General features: G+C 41.8%; 4 protein-coding genes across 5 annotated transcripts; all 4 read right to left on the bottom strand.

Annotated features, from left to right (window-relative positions):
* Positions 1-349: 349 nt before the first annotated feature.
* LOC103480997 (uncharacterized) lies at positions 350-4,070 on the bottom strand. The gene is made up of 6 exons (XM_017310382.2): positions 3,737-4,070; positions 3,414-3,501; positions 3,195-3,319; positions 2,773-3,017; positions 2,588-2,685; positions 350-2,282 (listed from the first exon to the last, which is right to left on the bottom strand). Exons 1-6 carry the CDS (start codon positions 3,957-3,959, stop codon positions 1,070-1,072), a joined length of 1,992 nt encoding a protein of 663 aa, XP_017165871.2. The 5' UTR covers positions 3,960-4,070; the 3' UTR covers positions 350-1,069.
* A 416-nt stretch (positions 4,071-4,486) lies between these two features.
* On the bottom strand, positions 4,487-7,367 carry LOC145548787 (Fc receptor-like protein 5). The gene is made up of 6 exons (XM_081599739.1): positions 6,369-7,367; positions 6,220-6,255; positions 5,875-6,138; positions 5,556-5,801; positions 4,788-4,961; positions 4,487-4,686 (listed from the first exon to the last, which is right to left on the bottom strand). The coding sequence occupies exons 1-6, from the start codon at positions 6,397-6,399 to the stop codon at positions 4,583-4,585; spliced, it is 855 nt and encodes a 284-aa protein (XP_081455865.1). The 5' UTR covers positions 6,400-7,367; the 3' UTR covers positions 4,487-4,582.
* A 125-nt stretch (positions 7,368-7,492) lies between these two features.
* LOC103480978 (Fc receptor-like protein 5) lies at positions 7,493-15,784 on the bottom strand. 2 transcript variants are annotated; one of them, XM_081599728.1, is made up of 10 exons: positions 15,672-15,784; positions 13,736-13,798; positions 12,456-12,491; positions 12,054-12,326; positions 11,735-11,980; positions 11,598-11,651; positions 9,522-9,557; positions 9,195-9,443; positions 8,876-9,121; positions 7,493-8,806 (listed from the first exon to the last, which is right to left on the bottom strand). In XM_081599728.1, exons 2-10 carry the CDS (start codon positions 13,761-13,763, stop codon positions 8,781-8,783), a joined length of 1,194 nt encoding a protein of 397 aa, XP_081455854.1. In that variant the 5' UTR covers positions 13,764-13,798; positions 15,672-15,784; the 3' UTR covers positions 7,493-8,780. The 2 variants fall into 2 exon arrangements, with proteins under 2 accessions (XP_081455854.1, XP_081455853.1); XM_081599727.1 differs by having other exon boundaries at positions 13,736-13,814; positions 15,672-15,783.
* A 5,385-nt stretch (positions 15,785-21,169) lies between these two features.
* Positions 21,170-23,654, bottom strand: LOC145548805 (uncharacterized). Its single transcript, XM_081599790.1, has 6 exons — positions 23,232-23,654; positions 23,083-23,118; positions 22,735-23,001; positions 22,416-22,661; positions 21,675-22,100; positions 21,170-21,575 (listed from the first exon to the last, which is right to left on the bottom strand). Exons 1-6 carry the CDS (start codon positions 23,371-23,373, stop codon positions 21,463-21,465), a joined length of 1,230 nt encoding a protein of 409 aa, XP_081455916.1. The 5' UTR covers positions 23,374-23,654; the 3' UTR covers positions 21,170-21,462.
* Between the last annotated feature and the right edge of the window lie 462 nt (positions 23,655-24,116).

The raw sequence follows: 24,116 nt of genomic DNA on the forward strand, positions 1-24,116 counted from the left end.
TTTGTTTTAATATGCAGACAAAATGCAGCTGATACATCAATAACACCTCAAATCATTCATGACTGAACTTTGAATACCTGAAATGCATCAACCTCTGGGAGAATACTGGATCTCAGTGTGTGCATTATTACAGCTGTGGTGTGTTTTTATTACATATAACATGATATTTTAAACTATTGTACGTTTATAGTTGGAATTGATGCTAGAAGTGATCATTTCTGGGATGTTATTACAAACTGCAGTAGTTTTGCTGTTTTCTGCTGCTCTGCCTGGTTTCAGGTTAAAACAGGAAAATTTGTTTGCCTCCAACAAATGAAATTGTCTCATTTATTCATCACAAACACACAGATACAGTAATAAAATACTTTTATTATCAGGTTTTCTTAATTTGTCGTCTTTATGGACTGTATGGCGATTTGACATTTGCACCAGAATGGAAGTTTATTTTTCAGTTTTAACTTCTTCACTCAAAATTTTAATCTTTGCCTCATAACTGTGGTTACACACATCAGTGTGACCAGTTAGTTACCCGTCTTCCTGGAGAAATGAAGACAAAAGACAACAGCTTCTCTTCAGACTCTGCAGACTTCAGTTAGCATGCTAATCATGCTAATCATGCTAATGTTTATCATAAAATCACTGGAAAAACACTCCAGCACCATATGATTGTAAGTGTTGGAAGAAAAAGAAAAAACCTTTTTCTCTCAATAGACAAGAATATGAGAGATAAAGTTATTGAACACTGAATAGGTTTCCAATTTCTTCTGCATTTTGTGAGAATATTTAAATAAGGAGCTGCCTCATTATTCTGGGATACAGAGGCAGCTCATTATAAAGACCATACATAAAGACCTGATTTACTGGATTTTAAAGCTTTATCATTAATATTTGTTTCTCTATAAATTATTGAAATTACTTTATTGCCAAGAATTGTTTATGATGAGGTAGAAAAACCCAACAAAGACTTTCTGCTAAATTTTATTGGAGAAATTTCAGCTTTAACAGCCAGAAACAGTTTAAGAGTCATGATAATAAATAACTGAAGAGTCCTGTGTGCAAATCAAAGTTTCTACGATGTCGCCTGTGCAGCCCTGTGGCTCTTCATGTGCGTCTTCAGGCAGTGGCTCTGAGTGAAGGCTTTCTCGCACAGGGAGCACTTGTACGGTCTCTCTCCGTTGTGCGTCCTCATGTGGACGGTGAGGTAAGCTCTCCTGGCGCACGTTTTCCCGCAGATCCCACACACGTAGGGTTTGGCTCCTGTGTGGATCGCCACGTGGTCGTCCAGGTGAGTCTTCCGTTTAAAGGACCAGCCGCAGTGAGGACAGCGGTACGGTGTCTCCCCGGTGTGGACCCGCATGTGTATGGTCAGCGGCCCCCTGGTGGTGAAGCCCTTCTCGCAGCGGTCGCAGCGGTACGGCTTCTCGTTGGTGTGCGTCCTCATGTGGATGACGAGCTGCTTGCTGGTCAGGAACATCTTGCAGCAGACGTCGCAGAGGTACGGTCTCTCTCTGTTCATGTGAATCTTCTCGTGTTGCTTCAGAGTGGTAGCCAGCTTGAAGCCCCTCTCACAGACCTGGCATCTGTGTGGTCTTTCTCCAGAGTGTGTCATCTTGTGGCGGGACAAAGATCTGTTGCTGCTCAGGAATTTGCCGCAGACTCCACAGAGGTACGTTTTACATTTCCTGTGCGTCCTGTGATGAGCCTCTAGCTGCGTCTCCACCTCAAACAGCTTGTGGCAGGTGGGGCATTCGTGACAGAGTTTGTGGTTGTTCTCTGGAGGCAACCCAGACGTAAACGAGCTAACCTCAGGCTGGACAGGCTGCTGTCCTGAATGGACCTTCAGGTGCTCATTCAGACTGAGGACACTGAGAAAAGACTCTCCACAGCTGGGACAGTCATCCATTCTGTGCTCACTGTGAAAATGATCCTCTGATGCCTCACCTGACTCTCCACACACTCCACAAACACTTCCTGCTTCCTCCAGGTGTCTCCAGGCGTGTTTAATGAGAGCAACCTCAGACTTCTGGGCAGCTTTGCAGACCTTACAGGAAAAAGCAGCCGCCCTCTCAGTTTCTGTCCAGTGAGACGGATTGACTTCTTCTTTCTCACTAATGAGCTCGGACTCTTTCTTTTCCCGATCATCACTAACATCTAGCTTCCAGCTGCTGTCGCTTCCGTTTGTCTCTCCTTCATTCCCATCACCTCTGTCCGTCTGAGCAGCAGGGGGAGCCATGGAGTCGTCACCTGACACTGACATCATCAGACAGTCATCTTCTGTTTCCCTATGATGTTGTGATGATGATGTCCATCCAATTAAACCAATTAAACCAAGAAAAAGAATAAATTGTTAGTTTAATTAAATATTTCTGTAGATATGTTGATGATAATAAGCTTTATTTATTCATTAATCCTAAAGTATTTAGTCCCAAAACAATAGTTTTACAAAATTATGCCTTTTCAATCAATAAAACATTACAATAACATATAACTTATTCATCCAAGTTGTTGTTTTTATGAATTACTGAGGTTTTGGTAAAATAATCAAATGAATAAAAGCTATAATTTGTCGACCTTCTGGACGTCCTACCTCATCTCCTTTGGTTGTTTAGTTTCCTCACAGACCAACATGGCAGAACTTTTCTCCCTCTGGAGAGAAGGAATTTCTTCCTGAGTTTCCTTCTTTGTCTGGAAAAGAAAAAAAACCCATCAGAACCTGAAAACTAAAAGCTGCTGAGCAGCAAAACAAGCCCAGAGGCAGAAGTTCTGTTTTACCTCCAGTCTAATGTAGACTGTAGGCTTTCTAAGCCGCCTGGGTTTGACGTTTCTGACGATCTCCTCGGGCGTCACCGTCTTCAGAGTCAGACGCTGAAGTCTCCGTCTCTTATCCAACGTTAAGATGTGAAACGGTTTGTCGTCTGCAGCCAGCTGGGGGACAGCAGACCTGAGCAGGCTCAGAAAGTCCAACTCCTGCAGGCCTGGAGGACACGTCAGGGACACCAGAGGACATTTCTTCACCACTGGAAGCAGAGAAACACGGACAGACAGAATAAAGTCACTACTACGTTTACATCAACATGAATCCAGACATGTGGAAAAAACAGGCAGAGTCACAAGAAATGAGGAAAATTAAAATGAATTACAGATTGAATGGATGTTTTTATGGGATAAATAAACAGGTCAGTGGGGGAAGGTACCGTTTCTGGACAGGATGCTGATGTTGGAGTCCCTCAGGACGCGGATGCTGAGGTGTATGGCGCCCTGTGCGTCACTGATCTGAGGTCTGCCAGGCTTCCTTCCATCAGACTGAGGCGATGAAGAGCTGAAGGAGGAACAGCAGCAGCACCAAGTTAATGGAAAATATTCAAACCAGTCTGTGTGAAATAGATCTACTGAATCAGATCAGCAGCAGGAACCTTGATGAAGCAATCTGGGTCTGACTCTTCTGACAATCATCACCCTCCTCTTCCTCAGCTGATCCATCGCTTCTGCTGGATGGTAAATCTGGAAATACATCAAATTATTTCAGAAATAGGGTAAATGTCCATTTATTAGCATTGCAAAAGAGCCGAATTAAAGAAAATTATGTAGCGTTTTCATATCATCTTTAGTTTAGTTCCTAATTGTATCAAAACGGAGTATTTTGAAGAAAAAGCTTAAAAACTTTAACTATTTAACGGAGTTCTGCAGGCAGCACTGTGCCGTTAGATTTAACTGCGAATGAGTTAAAGACACGAACCATTAGTTCCGACAGTGAGCTGGTTCTGAAGCAGGTCCAGCTGCTTCCTCTGCCGGCGGATCTCCAGACGGAACCCCGAGGCCTCCTCCTCATATCCGGATACCACCGTCTCCACCGCCGCCAGGATCTCCCGGGACACCGCGGCGAGCCTCTCGGTGACAAACCCCCGCAGAAAGTCCGCTTGGGTCCGCTCAACGGGACTCTCCACCGGGTCCTCCTTCATCTCTGAGCCCGATATGGTTCACCGTTCCAGGGGAAAAGTCATCCACTGTCCGCTGTGTTTACTACAGCTGCTTCTTCTGGCCAAGAACCAAGTGCAGCTTAATGCCTTTACGGTGCGCTGTCGCCCCCTGCTGGCACTTACTCAGTGTTTCACCCGATAAAATAATTTTTAGTGACCAAAAGTGGAGGAAATCTTTAGGAATCTAAACTGAAAATGTGTTTTTGGATTCTCAGTATTACACACAAAAACCAAATATAGCCGTGTTTTATGTAAAATATAAATAAGTTAATATAATACTTTGTATTATTTTAATGTAAAGGTAAAAAACTCCAGATATCTTAATACGAGTTCTGCCTGCAGCTTAGAGCTGTTAGATAAACTGTGAATGGATTTTTGATTTCTCAATATAAAAAAGCAAAGAAAATTAAAAATAAATAAATAAATGCGTTTCAAGCGTCTCTACATTTTCTAAAGAAGCAGCTGCTAGTGTGCTTACTTCTAATTTTAATTCAGAAAATCCAGTCCAGTTAGTTTTTTGGGAAGTTATTTTATTTAGAGATTTCTTGGTTGGAGTTTTGTAAAGCAGTTATTTCACATTTCTGCTGTTTGGATAACAGTAGATGTCAGAAGTGATGCTCTGTGGTCACACCAGTGATGACGTTTTCATACACATCGTCCAATCCCTGCGTAGCGTTGTTGGATGAGGTCATTTCCTCTGACTCGTTTGCTGAATTTAGAGACATTTTTTACAAGAAAACATAAAATCAATCAATTAATTGATGAACTGACTGACTGATTTTTGGACCAGTGAGTTATTTAAAGTGTTACCTTTGTTTCTCTGGCGAAATAAAGACACCATGAGGAGAGTTGGTATGAAGTACGGACAAACCACCACCAGGAGGAAGAGCAGTCTGATGTGGAGGTAGAAGGGGGGAGGAGGCGGGGCTCCTTCGATGGGCGTGGCTTCAGTGGTGGGCGTGGCTTCAGTGGTTGGATGTTTTCCTGCAGGTAAAAATGTCACCATGTTGTGACAGAACAACATGAGACAGATAATCTGTGAAAAATGAAGCTAATCCACCTCCTGCCTCTGCTAACGCTGCCACTTCCGGTCAAAAGCAAACCATCATAGCCACAACAGAGGTCTTAGCGCTGTCAATCACACTTGTGAAAGTGCTGCTCAAAGTGCTACTGGCGGAAAAACAACTTACTGCCCCAGAAAAACTGTTTATTGTCCATTACTGGTGGTCATGCTAACCAGCCTGAGCATTCATGGCAGGCTCTGCTGTGAGGGAGGACATGTTCAGCAGGAGGTGTGAGCAGCACCCACATGAGGATGATTGATCACACTAAGGCCCTAAGAGAATAACTGATGGAGCAGCAGCTTATAGCGGTACCACAGCCATCAGATCTGATGAAGGTTTGATGAAGCAAAGCAGAAAAAACACATTTTTTCAATATTTGAGGTCAGAAATGAGGAATACTGAAGCTGATCAGAAACTATTTTATATTTAATACCAATAATATCACTAGAAGAAGAGAATAAGTGAAACTAATGATTGTAAATGAATCAAATAAACTTTAGGAGAAGTTCCTGACCTTCCACAGAGATCCAGCTGGATGGAGACTCTCCCTGACCGCTGATGCTGCATTTATAAAAGCCTTCATCAGAGCTGGAGACATGGAGGAGGGTCATGTGACCTGATGGTCCATCACCAATGAAGGAGCCATCTTTATAGAAAGCAGCTGGGAGGTTGTGGGCTGGACTCTTTGCTCTGCAGCTCAGAGTGACGTCATCTCCCTCCATCACAGGGAGGACAGGACTCTGCAGGATCACTGATCCACCTCAACACAGAGACAAACTACAGCATTTCATCCATTTCCACACAGCAACACTAACTCCACAGTCTGATCTTACCAGAGACAGAGAGCTGGATGCTGCTGCTGGGGGAGGATCCAGATGTGGACTCACACCAGTACACACCAGAGTCATGTTTGTACAAGTGACTGATTTTACAGGTAGAACCAGTTGATATCCCCCACCAAACACACTCAGTCCTGGTTCCTCTGGTTGTGTTTCTCCTCACAGTTCCTCCATCAGAGACGTTTCCATCCTCACAGGTCAGAGTCACTGATTCTCCTTCAAAGAACTGAGATCTGCTGGGACTCACAGTCAGAGCAGCTGAAATAATAAAACATTCATCCTTTCATCAGCTCCCCAGGATAAAATGTAGATCTAGAGTTACCAGAATCAGGTTGTAACCTGGGTTGGTTGAGCGGCTCAGCAGAGAGATCAGAGCTGCAGAGGAAAGAGTCTCAGGTTAGTTGGAGCTTTAATCAGCTCTGCTGTGGGAAGCAGCAGTGATCGTCTCTCAACATTTCCACACCAACACATCCAGCAGATGGACTCACCCAGCAGCCTGTGGACAGATGTTCCCTCCATCCTGCAGCTGGATCCACTGAGACCAGCAGCAGTTTGACGCTCACTGAAAACATCCTCTTCCTCTTCCTGGATCTCTGCATGTCAGAGGATCTGAGAGTTTTTATCTGCAGCTCAAACCAGGAAACACAAAGACGAGAGCAGAGAAGAGAAACCCATCAACTCATCATCACATGGAGACTAAATGAGTCTCTACTCCTTAATAACATCCTATTAAATTTCTTGAACAATTACAAACTTTCAAATATACCAGCAACTGTTGCTCAACATGTTTTGTGAAATCTGAATATTTCAGGAGTTCTTCTGAACTTCACCAGTGAAACCTTCAGCTTCCTCATTTTGTCAGGTATTTATTCCTGCAGCAGCAGGTGTGCATGTTATTTTATTGCTAAGTTACTTTCTGATCTATTTATGTTTTTGCACATTTCCATGTGCAGCTAATCAGAAAGACTAAACCAAGGGAACATGTTTCAGATCAGTTGAAATGTCTTTCTGTGGGTTTTCGGAAATGTTTGTTACTATAAAGACCTGCTTTGAGAACTAAATGTTGTTTTTGGCTTTGCTTTAAAATCCCAGCAGATTGGTTTGGTTGTGAAATAATAAGTTTCTGATTAAAGGGAAACGGCCTTGAAACTGCAAAAAGAAGAACTACAAACCACAAATCAGATTTATTTTTGACATATGGTGAGAATGTATCATATTAAAATCTCTAAAGTTTCATGTGATGCTTTGATATTACAGAGTTAAAGATGTTCTGTTTAATTCCAGATGTTACTTCAAATTGTTTTTGTTTGGACGGTAAATCTGGAGAAAGACTAAAAATGTTAAAATCAAATATACACTTTATGAACATTGTTATGGAGACAGTTTATAGAATAATAGCTCATTGTTGTAATACTTCATTTTGTTTCTACTTGTAAAGAAATATTTTGACGAAAAGATTGAAAAACTCTAAATTTGGTAGCAGAGTTTGAAAAATGTTTCAGTCTCAGTTATTGTTCATAAATATTTGTTTTAAAATAATAGATAAAGGTGTAAGTTCAGTACTGGTGTTATATAAACAACCATATATTGCATGTGAATAAATACAGACAACTTATCTCTAATATATGAGTTTATTAACAGAAGAATATTAAAATACTTTATTCAACAAACATGCACATCAGGTTCTGATCATGTAATATTCCTGCCTTTGTTTTATTTCCATCGATATCTGCAGCTTTTCTTTTTTGTGACCCGGTTTTAAGCCAGTTTTCCATCATTGTTTTAAACACAATCCTTTGGTAAGCTAGCTGTTGCGTCACACTTTGAGCTGACGTCACGGTTGTTTACATGCAGTACCTCGCGGACCACTAGGGGCGCCCGCGGACCAAACTGTGGTCCGGTGACCACAATTTGAGAAAGACTGGTTTAAAATTAATTCAGAGAAATTGACAAAGTTGGTGAATATTCCAAAACATTTAAGCAAAAGGCAGAACTTTATTTTGAGAAAGTAATTATTTTTAAACTTTTAATTAAATGGCTATATCTTTTATTAATCAGTTGAAGAGCTGATGCTTAATTACCATAATGACCGATCATTCAATAACATGGAAATGTAATATTTTCCTGTTTATTTTCAAAACTCAGAAAATAGCAGTAATTGCTTAAGAGCACTGTTGTTCGCTGCAGCTGTTTTTAAGGCTTTAGCCTTTAGCCACGATTAGCTTAGATCTAAAATGGGACATTTATGAATGTTTTTAGGTGTTTATGAAAGAGATTACCTGAATTCGACCAGACTATCAGTGATAAAAACACTCCTATGAAGGAAGTTTTAACCGTACAAACTGTTAGCTTTAGCTGCAGCATGTTAGACCTGCTCCATTCTGAAAAGGAGTTTTGAAATAATGCAGAAAAATATACAAAATCACTTAAACTAAGTTGTTATTTCTGCCCAGGAGACACCAGCCTGTGACGGATCGGTGGGTTCGGCCGTTCAGTCAGTGTCAGGAACCACCGATGCCCAGAAACGGTGCAGCTCTGTTTCTCAGCTCATCAGAGGCGTTTTGGGGGGCATGAGGCCAGAATCGATGAGGCTGCGTCTCTCCGCTCTGGACCGTTTCCCTTCTTTCCCTCTGAGGAACCAAACAGCCTCAGATTTGTGACAGCAGTCTCAGGGAACCTGCAATTAAAAGGCTCCTTCTGCAGAGTTCTGAATAAAACCAGGATTAAAGTTTGTTTGTTCAGAGGTTTGTGTGCCTGGGCAGGACTAACGAATAAATGAATTAATATTTCAAACCAACATCATTATACATGATAATATCTGTTTCCGTTACAGGAGAAACTTCTCAGTAACATCTTCAGCTTTGTCTTCCAGTTTCTGCACAGGCTGAGAGGCCAGACGCTCAGTTAGAGACCGAGCTGCTGGGAGCTGAACAAAGAGAGGAACACGTTAACTGATTGATGGATGGATTGATTAATGATGGTATCGGTTCCTGACCTGAGACAGAGATCTTGCTGGATGGAGACTCTCCCAGATCGCTGATGCTGCACTTATACATGCCTTCACTGGAGCTCTTCACCTTGGTGAGAACAAAGTTACCTGCATCTCCATCACCAATGACGGAGCCATCTTTATAGAAAGCAGCTCGGAGGTTGTGGGCTGGACTCTTTGCTCTGCAGCTCAGAGTGACGTCATCTCCCTCCATCACAGGGAGGACAGGACTCTGCAGGATCACTGATCCACCTCAACACAGAGACAAACTACAGCATTTCATCCATTTCCACACAGCAACACTAACTCCACAGTCTGATCTTACCAGAGACAGAGAGCTGGATGCTGCTGCTGCTGATGGATCCATCGGTGGACTCACACCAGTACACACCAGAGTCAAATGATAACAAGGTGATTTTACAGGTAGAGCCGTCTGCTGTTCCCCAGGCATCTCCACACTGCTTCTTGGTTCCTCTGGTTGTGTTACTCCATACGGTCCGTTCATCCTCACAGGTCAGAGTCACAGATTCAAATTCAAAGAACTGAGATCTGCTGGGACTCACAGTCAGAGGACCTGTGAGGAAGAAATCAGGTTAAATATTCTCTACTTCCTGCAGGAGTCAGACTGAAACGGACAGAATCAGGTTCTAACCTTGGTTTGCCGAGTTGCCGGACAGAGACATCCGACCTGCACAGAAAAGACTCTCAGGTTATTTCTAAGCTTAGCAACAGAACATCAGTGAGAATCATTTCCTCCTCCAATGTCAGATAATCTAAGCACAACGGACCTCATGCCACGGCTACAACCTCATCATGTCCACAGTGTTGTGGAGAATTATTAATAAGGAGCTTGTTTGGTTCTGGTAGCTGCTCTTCACAACGTGAACACAAATAATCTCCCAAAGCAGCTCAGAGTAACGATTTTTCTCTAAGCTCTGGTTCGAACCAGAACCAGGTGATTCTACTCAACAGACACGTACTTAGCAACACGCTGGCTCATCCTGTCACTGGAAGAACGAAGCATCAGTGCAGGCGATGACATTTCTGATGAGCCGTCTGCGTTTTCAGACCTGCTGGTGCTGAAGGAGACGGGATCATCCGTTTCCAGCAGGCTGATTATCCGTGTGTTTGGGATCAGTGTTCTCCTGCTGGTCCCTCACCAGCAAGCACAACCTTTCTTATAGTTCGCATTGTGTTTGGACAAGACTTCTTGCCATTTACAGCATAGATATGTTTTAATAATGTAAAGCTCTCTGATTGCTGATATGTGCTATAAAATAAACATTGATTGATCACACACACGTTTCCAGGGAGTAATTTGATGAAGGCAGACTCCATCTTGTTTGTAGGGATGATGTCACTCCCAGAGGATCCTGGGATTGTTTGGTTTGCAGAACCTCAATGTTCACCTCCAGTTAATTAATCTTCATTTCTATCACTTCAGTTCTCTGCAGAAGTTTGCCGAGAGCCTCTGTGTTGAACAGAGTCGTCTTGCTCTGGTTCAGCTTGGATGTAGAAGAATAAAGTAAAAAAGGTAAAAATCCGAAAGTTCTTTAACCTGAAGTAGTCCAGCAGCTACATCTACAAGCACATCATGGCCTCCAGCGCAATGAACCCTGGGAGATGCAGTTCAAAAGGTTTGTTTGTGTAAATAGACTCAGAAAACCAGTTCAGATTTGATTGAGGTAAAAAGTTACAGTTCAGGAAAACAGAACATGACTTTCATCTTTATCCTCTTGTGCTTCCTTCTCTACAGAGACACTGAAACTGATGGTTATGGTGCAAAAAAAAAACCAGGATATTCACATGAACTAAAACAGCCAGGAGAGCAAATAATACAAGAAGACAACATGTCCAAGCTACATCTGAAAATAGCTGCTACAATAAAGAGGCTGAGGAAACAGCTTCAGATTTCAGAGTAACATCACAACCAAACATAAATACATCAGTGAACTGGAACATCAGCAGAGTCTGCAGACGGTCCAGTCAAAGTTTTTTATGAAGTACAATGAGGAGGAAAACTTCTGTATGGCTGATTCACACTGCAGCCTGAAGTGACCCAATTCAGATTTTATACTGACGTAATGACCTGAATCTGATCTTTTCATGGCGGTGTGAACAGCTCAGGTCGGATTCTTTCAGAATGCGACCCAAATCCGATACGTATCCGATTCCAATGTGACCGTAACGTCCAGGCCGCATTCATCCGAACTGAACGTCACTGATTCTCAACAAATCTCACTATTCTGCTCCTGAAACGCGCAGGAAGAAAAACAACAACCATGACGGACTATAATGAGGATTAAGTTGTTAATTTGCTGCTCCGGTTGAACAACAACTTCAAATATATAAGCTAAGCTCCACCGTTAGCCTCCATGTTTACTTCCGCAAACACTGAGCTCTTCTTCTTCTTCTTCTCATGGCGGTTGGCAGAACACTGAGAACGCTGGCGCTATGGCGCCCTCTATACTGCGCATGCGGGACACTTTCAGGTCGTTTGCCCGTTCAGACTGCAGAACACATACAGGTCGGGTTTACTGGCTGTGTGAACGGGCCCGGCAAAAAACAATCGGAATTGGGTCACTTCAGGCTGCAGTGTGAACCGATATGACCGATAAAAACAAAGTTAGAGCTACTGATCAGTGATAACAGCTGAAATAAAACTGATCAGCAGAAAATGATAACAGTGATTATTGTCTTTGGGTTAAACTGAAGAGAAGCTGCTGACCTGAGAACGAGGAAGATGAAGAAGGGGAGGGTGGAGGGATGATTGGATCTTTCCCTAGAATAAAGACAGATGGTTTAAATATCACCAGAGTGTGGATTACACTGTTAGAGATACACTGTTAGAGGATGACCTCTGACCTTCCACAGAGATCCTGCTGGATGGAGACTCTCCCTGACCGCTGATGCTGCACTTATAGAGGCCATCATCAGATATCTTCACTGATTTGAGAGGAAAGTCGCCTGATGGTCCATCACCAATGACGGAGCCATCTTTATAGAAAGCAGCTGGGAGGTTGTGGGCTGGACTCTTTGCTCTGCAGCTCAGAGTGACGTCATCTCCCTCCATCACAGGGAGGACAGGACTCTGCAGGATCACTGATCCACCTCAACACAGAGACAAACTACAGCATTTCATCCATTTCCACACAGCAACACTAACTCCACAGTCTGATCTTACCAGAGACAGAGAGCTGGATGCTGTTTCTGCTGGAGGATCCAGACGTGGACTCACACCAGTACACACCAGAATCATCTGGGCGCAAGGTGATGCTGCAGGTAGAACCAGCTGGTTTCCCCCATTCATTTCCGCACTGCTTCTCGGATCTTCTGGTTGTGATTCTCCTCACAGCCCATCCATCAGAGATGTTTTCATCCTCACATGTCAGAGTCACAGATTCTCCTTCAAAGAACTGAGATCTGCTGGGATTCGCAGTCAGAGTAGCTGCAAGGACTGAAAGGTGATTTTTATTGTTGTTAATAATATTATGTTTACAGGTTAGCATCATATTGTTTACATTTCCCGAATTCCCCAATGTTTACTATAATAACGTGATCACTGAGTTGATAGAAGTGAACCAACCTTCAGTTGTTATGCAGCCAATCAGCAAACAGGAAACTGAGGAGGAATAAACTCATTGGTTACAATTTAACATCTAAAACTTCGTGAGAATTTTACAATCAGACATTTTACCTCCATAAACAACATTTATGACATCACACCAGTGACGTGCGGGCAGGGGAGGCACGTGAGGCAGAGCCTCACCTGTCATCATGGAGAAATATTATAATCATTTATAACAATATTTTCACCCTGTGGTTTGTACTATAAAGTACCTATTTTTTCATTTAATTTAACCAAATCTGATTTTTTTTTTCTTCAAAATTGTTGAATTTTCGCATTTTCCCATTCAAATGCTTGAAGTGAAGCAGGTGATGCAGCAGAGAGCTGAACCTCACCTGGGATTGATCAACCTCTCTCTAACTGCACTGGCTGCCATTATATCAGGGCATGCTCCTCCTGTCTGTACGTCACCAATAAAATGGTTAAAAACATTTAATGTATGAACTGATTTTCCATAATTTAGCTTATGTATTTAATGTACTGTGTTTTTATTGTCACCAACTGTGTGTAATGTGTTTCCTGTGTTGAGGAGCGATTAGAAACGGCAGAGAACAGACTCCAGGTGAGGCAGGCAGTTCTCTTGCCTCACCGCTGGGGGCGCTCATGATCCCAGACATTGTGACTGCACAACTGCAGAGTAAGAGACGGTAACAGGGAGCTAGCCATGGAGCTAGCCACACAGTAGCTGCGCTGATACGGAGAGCGAGAAAGACGTGGTTTTGAGTTGTACTTTAACGGTTTCTCCCTTTGCTGTTAAGCACAACACGAAATTAATAATATCTACATGTCTAAGTTTGATTGAGATAACGGAATTATTCTGCGGCGCGTCTAAGCATCACATATTAAAGTCTTTTTACCCTCCAGCATTGTACGCATGCGCGAAATTTCCTTATGTAAACACTAACATGTAGGAGTCTAGATTTGTAAATCCGATTATAATTAAATCGGTGCCTCACCAGCTATGAACGTCACCGCACGTCACTGCATCACACTGACCTTCTTCACATATTAAATATAAAGTGTGACATTACTCTGACTGCACTTGCATGCTGTTTATCTCTCACGCTGGTTTCTACATCATTATTCTTTATTTTCATGTCAAACTTTTATGTCCATTATTTCCAGCGGTTGTCAGGTTTGCTAATGAAGGCCAGAGTTACAGCACAGAAACTTTTTCATCTGATTTTTATCTTCACTCTTTGACTCCAACAGCAGATTTTCCTCAGTTTTGTTCTTACAGAGCAGATATTGTGGAGATGCTCCCATCCTGGCGTCACTTTATGATCCGAGCGCTGCTGGTTCTGTTGGGCCTTCTTCCTGAAAACAGACATGTGTGATTGGTCTTTCCTTCCTGCTAGCATGCTAACAGTTTTATTTTCTCTACCTAGAACCACAAAAAGAATCCTGACTATATTTTACTTGAACACATTTAAGTAAAATGTGTTAAAGTGAAACAACGTTTGCTGCCAGGTAGTAATTTTTAGACAGAAATGTTTTTGTAATGCTGGTTATGGTACAGATTCATGTCACTTTGAGCAGGAAACAGTGTTTGCAGAGAACCGACTGGAGCCACCAGGAGTCAGGAAAGACTTTCTGTTTGGACAGATCAGGACAAAGTGTTTTGGTCGTAGCAGAGAGGAATCTGAGTCCTGTGTGTTATTTAAAGATATATTCAGGAAGTTGGTCACTTTTATTCCTCCATATAATCTGCAGAGAGCAGATATTTCTCACATGCACTTGAATGCAACTCGACTTGCACAACATGGAGTCGATCTTATTGGATCTAGTTTGGACTGTGACCTGGTTACAGTGGGAACACCAGATGAAGTTGGACTCTGCCTGATGGTTTCTGCTCCAGGTTTAAGATAACAATCATTCTGTGGAGCAAATGGATCCATGAATTAAACAAGGAAGAGACAATTCAAACATTGAAGCTGCATTAACAAACGACCAGTTTGTAGATTGATAATTGGTGCATTTATCAATCTGATTTAATCCTGAAATGGTTTTTATATCCTGGAGGATTCAGACATTTCACATGGTTTCTTACATCTAAGAGGAAATGTTGAGGTCATGTGACCTCGTGCCAGCAGTCAGAAACACACTGAGAGACGAGTGCAAAGCTCAAAATGGCGGAATGCATGAGAGAAGACTTACATTGTGAGGAAGGAGTTATTTTTCAAACTGATGTGAGGGCTTGATTTTGTGAAAGGTTGTTTAATGTGTATTTATAAAAAAAATTATAAATTACATTTATCAACTTGGATAACAAGACATGAAAAAATGTCCTCAGATTTTCTTTTGGTTTGAGTCATTAAATGTATTGATACTCTATTAATATTAAGCTTTATTTCATGGTCAAATGTGGATTATTTTAATTTATTGTATATTATATCAAAGTTTCTGATATTGGTGTCAGATTGGTACTGAGTCAGGTTCTGGTTCTGCTGGAGGTTTCTTCCTGTTAAAGGACAGTTTGACCAATCCAGTCGCTACATGTTCAGTGTGAATGACTGTTCATCAGCTGCTGCTACACAAACTGAATTAATAATGATTTGTAGTAGTTTTTTTCAAATTGAAATACAAAACATACAAAAATATGCAAAAATATGCTTACAATATTATAAAATTTGTTTAATTAGTTATTACAAACATGCAAAAGTGTCACTTTTTATACACCAATGTGTCCTGAGGGATACAAACACTACATTTAAAAATAATAATTGAAATGTGTAATTTTAGCCCAGATAAATCAGAAAATGGAAATGAAATAATTTCCTAATATATATATATATATATATATGTGTGTGTGTGTGTGTGTGTCCATTTAAGGGTTAATGGCTGTCGGGCCTCTCAGCTCTTCTGATTTTACTTGTTGCACAACAACTGAGGTCAGAGAACCTGAGTCCAGAAACCCAAAATTAAATATCATGGAAACATTCAGACCCTGGGGAACTAAAAACCAGCGTCTGTTTCACACAGTTCAGCTCAAAACACTCTGTCAACACATCACCTCCCAAATCAGATGCATCACAATAAAACTGAACGTTCACTGGAAAACTAGAACCATCCGAGATTCAAACTGACAGGAGGAACTATAAGCAACATGACCTTTGACCTGAAAGAAAAGAAATTCATCAGCGGTGGAGGGAAATAAAAACAGGAGCTACTTACAACCCAAAGCGAATCCAGGACAGGCGGAGGAAACGTCTGTCTGTCTGTCTGTCTGTCTGTCCGCAAACAATCTGGGGGGAAAACGGGGAAAACAGACTTATGGCAAGCCGTTTTAGCATTTATTAGCCAGACTGAATATATGTCACATATTTGCAATTCTGTGTTGCAAAACAAATCACAAACATCTGAACAGTTCGGCTCTCTTAAATGTTATTCTTCCCAGAAACATGACGTTACATTTTCCATTCAGATGTTTTGTGTTTCCATAAATACGTTTTTTATGTAATAAATAGTTTGGATAACTGAACCTGAGATCTGATTAGGAGAAACTCGATTAAATAAAATACTATTCCACATATCTCTGGTTTAGTTTTGGACCAAAATACATTTTAACTCGTAAGATTGTTGTGATATCATTTCACACTTTAAACATAAATAATTACAGTAATTACAATCAACATGGTATTTTAGGCAACAACAAATTTTACTGGGACATCTGGTGATATTTCATAGTGATGCCATTTTAGCATAAAATATGTTCACAGACTAATTATATTTGGAAATAATGTAATTGTTTTTCATCAAAATAACATTATTAGCAGTGAAAATTAAATTCCAGCCACATAAATGGCTTTAATTAAATGTTGAACTGGCTTGCCGTAGAATTTGGACAGCTGTTTAATATTTAAAAATTATGCAATCGGACAGACAGTGAAACAAATCCTGGTATTTAAGACACTGAAATAAATAATTCAAAATACAATCACTAACAGATTTAGGCAGAAGAAACAATTTATAATAAAATTATTTGAACATCCAAAGTATGAAACTAATAATTACAGTAACTGATGTATATTTGTTAGAACAGCGTGAAATATTAGTTTGTTGTGTCTTTAATTGATCTCCAGATGATCAATTAACCAGACAGTAAACAACATAAAAACAACAAAGCTGGTGTGTAAACAGGAGGTCTCACTTTGGAGTATTTTTGGTTGAAACATGTTTGTTCCTCATTCAGTGAAATTATTCACAGTGACTAAAGTAGCTTCATAAAGTTATTACTCAAGTAATATTACAGTAAAGCTGGTCCTAGAAGTATCTTGTGTTCAAGTTGTTACTGAACTAAATGTAAATATCTAGAAACCGGACTTTGAAATAATCTAATATTTACACATGGTTGTTGGTGCCAGACGGGCTGATCTGAGTATTTCAGAAAATGATGACCATCTGGGATCTTCACTCATAGCCATCTCTAGGTTCTACAGTTTGAAAAAGAGAAAATATCCAGGGAGTCTCAGTTCTGTAGGCCCAAATGCCTTGTTGAGGTCAGAGGTCAGAGGAGAATGGCCAGACTGGTTGGAACAGCAACAGAAACTCAAACAAGAACATTCCTGCAGAAATGTTACGGGGCCTGCCAAAGTGTGCCCGTCGGCTTGGACCCAGCGTTATGATGCTAAAAATTAGCATTAATGCTAAAGAAAGCTGCAATGTAGTCAATAACCTGTGGAGAGGCAGAAGCAAGTGGACTAAGCTGTACTTGTTCCATTCATTATGTTAAAATGAATGCATATGCTAAAATTAGCCAATATGCTAATGTTAGCCTAAATGCTGGCAGTAGCATGTGGAGCAACAGGACCATGTTGTTTTCATTTTACTGGCTGCATTCAGTATACAAAACATGTCTAATTAATGAGAAAATTAGCTAGTAGCTAGCTTTAGGTAAAAGGCTAGTGCTAATGCTAACATTTGTGCATTGCTAATGGCATGCCCCAATAACTACTGGTTAAAACCGAGGTCTGCAGAAGAGCATCTCTGAAACCACAACACGTCAAACCTTCAGGCAGCTGGGCTACAGCAGCAGAAGGCCCCACCGGGTTCCTCCTGTCAGCGAAGAACAGGAAACAGAGGCAACAGTTCACACAGGCTCACAGGAACTGGACAACAGAAGATGGAAGAAGAGTCTGGACTTCTGCTGCGACATTCAGATGGTCGGGTCAGAATTTGGCGTCAACAGCATGAAGCCTGGATCCATCCTGCCTGGTGTCAACGGGTCAGGCTGGTGTAATGGTGGGAGGATACTCTCCTGCCCCTTTGGACCCATTAGTACCAACTGAGCATCGAGTCAGCGCCACAGCCTACCTGAGTATTGCTGCTGACCACATCCAGCCCTTTATGACCACAGTGGACCATCTTCTTCTGATGGATACTTCCAGCAGGACAACGCTCCATGTCATAGAGCCTGAATCATCTCAGACTGGTTTCTTGAAGAATCAGTTCACTGAACTCGAAACCTTTGGGATGCGGTGGAACCAAAGATTCACATCATGGATGTTCAGCCGACAAATCTGCAGCAACTGTTTGATGCTGTCAGGTCAGCATGGACCAGACTCTCTGAGGAGTGTTTCCAGTACCTTGTTGAATCTCTGACATGAAGGATTAAGGTGGTTCTGAAGGTAAAAGGGGGTCCAACTCGGGACCAGCAAGGTGTACCTAATAAAGTGGCCGGTGAGTGTACATGCTCATGATTACTGATGATCAGCAGCTGGATCAATAACAGAGAAACACCCTGACATGAACAAAACTCTTCATCAACGGTCGTGCTAACAACTTGCTGTGGGAGAGGAGCTGCAGGAGGAGGGTGTGAGCAGCACGTACACAAGAGTGACTGACAGCACCAAGACCGTTCTACTGGCTCTGATTGGCTGTTTCTGACCGGGAGGGTTTTATTTCTGCAAATGGCAGTAAGACAACAGAGACATGGAGATGCAGATCAGGAGCCGATTCTTTCAAAATGACAGAGGATTGGTTTGGTTCCCTAGCAACAAGAGTCTGTTTTTCAGAAATCGTCCTAAAATTAGAATTGAAGAAGAACGACCTAATAAAAACTTGATGGATTGACCTTTGACCCACAGATTGCAAAAGGAATGTATGATGTTAACATCTTCCATGTTTTACATAAATTCTGTGATCCTAAAAAGTTAAAGATGTTCTGTTTAGTTCCAGACATTATTATTCACTTCCTTTTTATTTTTACTATTTTCTGGCTTCTGCTTTGCAGCAAATCTGAAAACGCAATAAAACATGTTAAAATTAAATTAATTCTCAATGAAAATTATTTAAAACAGGCTATTATAGCTTATTATTCAAATACTTTATTTAGTTTTTTCTTATGGATACTATTAAATAAAGGAGAAACACATTTCTTAATTATTAATAAATATATCTCTTGGAATCAATGTTTGCATCAATGTTAGGTTGATACAATTAGTAATTATTAAGATTATTCGATCATTACTATTTGGATTATGAATAAAGTAATTCTCCGTTAAATTGAATCAGTGAACGGTTACAGTTCAACTTTACAGTCAAAATATCCTGTAATACTTTATTTGAAAGCATCAGATTGACATGACACTTTCATAAACACGAAGGAGTCTTTATAAATATTTATAACTATTGTCATGAAGTCTCATTCAGTAAATAACAACACTTTTAATTCAAAGTTACACTAAAGGTGGCATTAAAAGTCCAGTAAAAGAGTCAACTTTGCATTATTTGGTAAATAATGACACTTTTTAATGCAAATGTACATGAAAACAAGCATTAAAAGTCCACTAAAAGTCTGAACTTTGTATTAAAAGTGTCATTATTTATCAAATGATGCTTCATGGCAACAAACATTCATGATGACTCCTTCCTGTTTATTGGCAGCATCATGTTAGTCTGATGCACAACCCTTCAAATAAAACATATAAAATATCCCTTCAATGAAATCTATGCTACCAGTCATGCTATCAACATTACTGTCATCAGTAATGAAGACAGAATGAACAACATTGATATCAATTTTGTTAAATAAATCCATGTTTCAATGCATAAAAACATGAAATACATTCACACAAACATTCAGATTGTTAGCTCCTGGCTAGCTCGCCACATAGCCTAAAGCAGAAATGCTAAACAGCTGAGGGCGGCTACAAACGCAGCATCAGATGATCTTCCTTGAAAACATCCTGAGGTGAGAATGAAAACAGGAGGCAGTGCTTTCAGGTTGGCTGTACATATTAAAGTGATAACAAGAAACACACAATATGTGTCACCAGATCCTCATTATCAAAAGTCCATAGTTGTAACTCGGCTTCTGTAAGTCCAAGTGAAGATTCTGATCCAAACAAAACAGGCGACATCTTAAATGGAGGATATTTAATGGCAGAATCCCAGTGGAGTTCTGAACCAGCAGAACCAGTTCATGTAATCCAGTTTAAAATGCAGGTCTGAAGAAGGTAATCAGTTTGACACCAAGCAGAGGTCCACATCCTCACAGGCCATAGTGGAGACGAGGAGGAAGGAAACTGTGAGCAAAGCTTGAAAGAAGCTGGAGACTTTGGGCCAACACAGGAAGTGGGCCCACAAAAATAAAAGTCATCTGACCAAATGGAGGTCCCACAACGTTTACGGAAGAAGCTTCAGCAGACCTCCAGAAAGTTAGGCTGCAGATAAATGTACACAGCCGGTGAGAAGTAGTTGCACCAACTTTACTCTGTAAATGTTCTCCAAGTTTCACTTCGGATGTTTAAAACGTTGTTTTCCACATCCAGCAGGATGGAAGAAAAGTTTCCTCATGCGAGTTTGTGACCCTTGTTTGGATTGTGTTGCACACCAAAATAACAGCACTGTATCACAGAGCACTGTGTTTTAACTTTGTGACTTCAGCACTATGAATGCTGGGAAATGTAGTTTGATCGTTTGTTTTAGTCAAATGGAAACCAACCAATGTCTAAGTCAGTGGTTCTTAACCTGGGTTCGGTGAGTCGGTCTCAGGGGTTCGATGCCGCGGAGGTAAAGACTCACCTGTGTAAAGTCGTGATGACGCCCCGCTTTGCCATCACTTGCTGCAGAGGATCACGTTACATTGCTGAGCCAATCAGAGGATCACGTTACATTGCTGAGCCAATCAGAGGATCACGTTACATTGCTGAGCCAATCAGAGGATCACGTTACATTGCTGAGCCAATCAGAGGATCACGTTACATTGCTGAGCCAATCAGAGGATCACGTTACATTGCTGAGCCAATCAGAGGATCACGTGACATTGCTGAGCCAATCAGAGGATCACGTTACATTGCTGAGCCAATCAGAGGATCACGTTACATTGCTGAGCCAATCAGAGGATCACGTTACATTGCTGAGCCAATCAGAGGATCACGTTACATTGCTGAGCCAATCAGAGGATCACGTTACATTGCTGAGCCAATCAGAGGATCACGTTACATTGCTTAGCCAATCAGAGGATCACGTTACATTGCTTAGCCAATCAGAGCTGTGGAGGAGCCCTGATTGAAGGAGCTCCTCTCTCAGCATGGATTTAGTCGCATCTTTTCGGGGTTGCTACTGCCTCTAGTGGCGTGGGGGTGGTAACACAACTAATATTATTACATTACTAAATCAGAATACCGCAAAATATTTTGTGTGTCGGCGGGGAAGGTGGAGGAGGGGGGGGGGGCGAATAAGAAGGGTTCGGTGAATGAGCATATGAAACTGGAGGGTTCGGTACCTCAAAAAAGGTTAAGAACCACTGGTCTAAGTGTTTACATTTTCTAAAATTACTGCTGCTGGTGTGTTTTCTTCTAGTTTTCAGTCATAGAGTCAAGCCTGTGTTGTTTGTTGGAAATTATTTATTTGAATTTAATATATTTCGCTTTAAATAAAACAGAGAGACATTTATTGGCTCTGAAGTTCTACAAGGTGAGTAATTTAAATTGTTTGCTGTTAATTTGGAGTCCAGTTTATTTCAGAAGTGATGCTCTGTGGTCACATCACTGATGACGTTTTCATACACATCGTCCAATCCCTGCCCAGCAAGGAATGATGATGTCACTTCCTTTGACACAGGCGGGACGTTTTCTGAATTTAGAGAAATTTTGCATAAAAAAGTAAAAATCAATAATTAATTGATTAATTCATTGACTGATTGTCGAATCAGTGAATGATTCAGAGTTTTACCTTTGGTTCTCTGGCGAAATAAAGAAACCATGAGGAGAGTACAGATGCAATACGGACAAACCACCACCAGGTGGCAGACCAGTCTGATGGGGAGGGAGACGGTGGGAGGAGGAGGAGGCAAAGTGGTGGCCATGGCTCGGGTCGTGGGCGGGGCTCCAGTGATGGTGGGCGGGGCTCGGGTCGTGGGCGGGGCTCCAGTGATGGTGGGCGGGGCTCTGGTCGTGGGCGGGGCTCCAGTGATGGTGGGCGGGGTTCGGGTCGTGGGCGGGGCTCCAGTGATGGTGGGCGGGGCTAGGGTCGTGGGCGGGGCTGTATTATTGAGCTGGGCTCCAGTGGTGGTGGGCGGGGCTCCAGTGGTGGTGGGCGGGGCTCCAAAGGTGGGCGTGGCTCCAGTGGCGGCGGGCGGGGCTATAGTTGTACGTTTTTCTGCAGATAATTTAAAGTTATTTATAGTCAACACCTGCAGAACTGGAAAGCACAGATGATAGAAAATGACTGAATTAATGTCTCATGACTGAATTCAGCAGAAAATCTGGTTAATAACAGCAAATCTTGTTGTATGATATAAATATATTTAGTGTCCTTTCCCTCTGTGGTCTGTGTTTACTATAAATTATCTGAATCAGTCAGTTCACACTGCCCTCTACTGGTGAGAATCAAAAGTAAAAAAACGAAAAATATTAGTTTATTATAAAACCGGGCAGATCAACATGTTATCAAAACTAAAGAGAAGCTGCTGACCTTTGACCCAGATCCAGCTGGATGGAGACTCTCCCTGACCGCTGATGCTGCACTGGTAGAGGCCTTCATCAGAGCTGGAGACATGGAGGAGGGTCATGTGACCTGATGGTCCATCACCAATGAAGGAGCCATCTTTATAGAAAGCAGCTGGGAGGTTGTGGGCTGGACTCTTTGCTCTGCAGCTCAGAGTGACGTCATCTCCCTCCATCACAGGGAGGACAGGACTCTGCAGGATCACTGATCCACCTCAACACAGAGACAAACTACAGCATTTCATCCATTTCCACACAGCAACACTAACTCCACAGTCTGATCTTACCAGAGACAGAGAGCTGGATGCTGCTGCTGCTGCTGGGGGAGGATCCAGATGTGGACTCACACCAGTACACACCAGAGTCATTCGGGTGCAAGGTGATTTCACAGGTAGAACCAGTTGATATCCCCCACCAAACACACTCAGTCCTGGTTCCTCTGCTTGTGTTTCTCCTCACAGTCCCTCCATCAGAGACGTTTCCATCCTCACAGATCAGAGTCACTGATTCTCCTTCAAAGAACTGAGATCTGCTGGGACTCACAGTCAGAGCAGCTGAAATAATAAAACATTCATCCTTTCATCAGCTCCCCAGGATAAAATGTAGATCTAGAGTTACCAGAATCAGGTTGTAACCTTGGTTGGTTGAGCGGCTCAGCAGAGAGATCAGAGCTGCAGAGAAAAGAGTCTCAGGTTAGTTGGAGCTTTAATCAGCTCTGCTGTGGGAAGCAGCAGTGATCGTCTCTCTACATTTCCACACCAACACATCCAGCAGATGGACTCACCCAGCAGCCTGTGGACAGATGTTCCCTCCATCCTGCAGCTGGATCCACTGAGACCAGCAGCAGTTTGACGCTCACTGAAAACATCCTCTTCCTGGATCACTACGTCTTTTTTAATCAACCACAAAGTTACTTTGCAGAACATTTTGACGCCTCATAAATTATCTCTAGCCTGTTTTGACTTCTTCTCTTTCTCTGAGCTCTAACAGTTTGAACCTCGACTTCCTGATCTTGTCTGACCAACTCAAACTTCTGCAGCTTTTGGTTCATCAGTTTTAAACCGTTTCTCTCCTGAAATCTCCTGAACAGCGACTGCATCCCTCTGAATCCTCAGCTGAGCAGAACATAAGTAGGTAGAGATGCTCAAACTGGATGATCACATATAAACAGTTTGAAGGACGACCACATAAACAGGAACTTTACTAAGAAGCCTTGACGTCATCTAAAAATGTAACTTCCTCAAAGCTAATGTCATGAAACAACCAGAAACAGAAGGACATGGCAATGTTTATCTGGTGAGGCTCTCAGAGTGGCTGATCGGGTCTCTGGGTTTCTGGTCTCACTGGGTTTTATCGGTAAATTTGGTTCAAAGTAACTCTGACAATCATTCAGTAAATCTAACTTTGCATTTTAACGCCTCTGTCTCTTTAAGAAGCTCCATCTCTCTCTCTGACTCTCAGCCTTCAGGAAGTCACAGCATCGTTTCTCCATTAACCCTTTATCAACCCTTTCCCCAGCGTTTCACTGAGAAGTGGCTCCTATGATGAACTCAGCAGTTCAACCAGATGTTTTTATCACTCCAGGTTTATTTTTAATGATGGAATAAAAGGATAACACGATGTAAAGCTTACAGGTGTCAGTCACCTTCGTTTACATGCTGCTGGTTGT

This window comes from Poecilia reticulata, chromosome 18 (assembly GCF_904066995.2).
Source record: "Poecilia reticulata chromosome 18, P_reticulata-male-v2, whole genome shotgun sequence".
Lineage (NCBI taxonomy): Eukaryota > Metazoa > Chordata > Actinopteri > Cyprinodontiformes > Poeciliidae > Poecilia > Poecilia reticulata.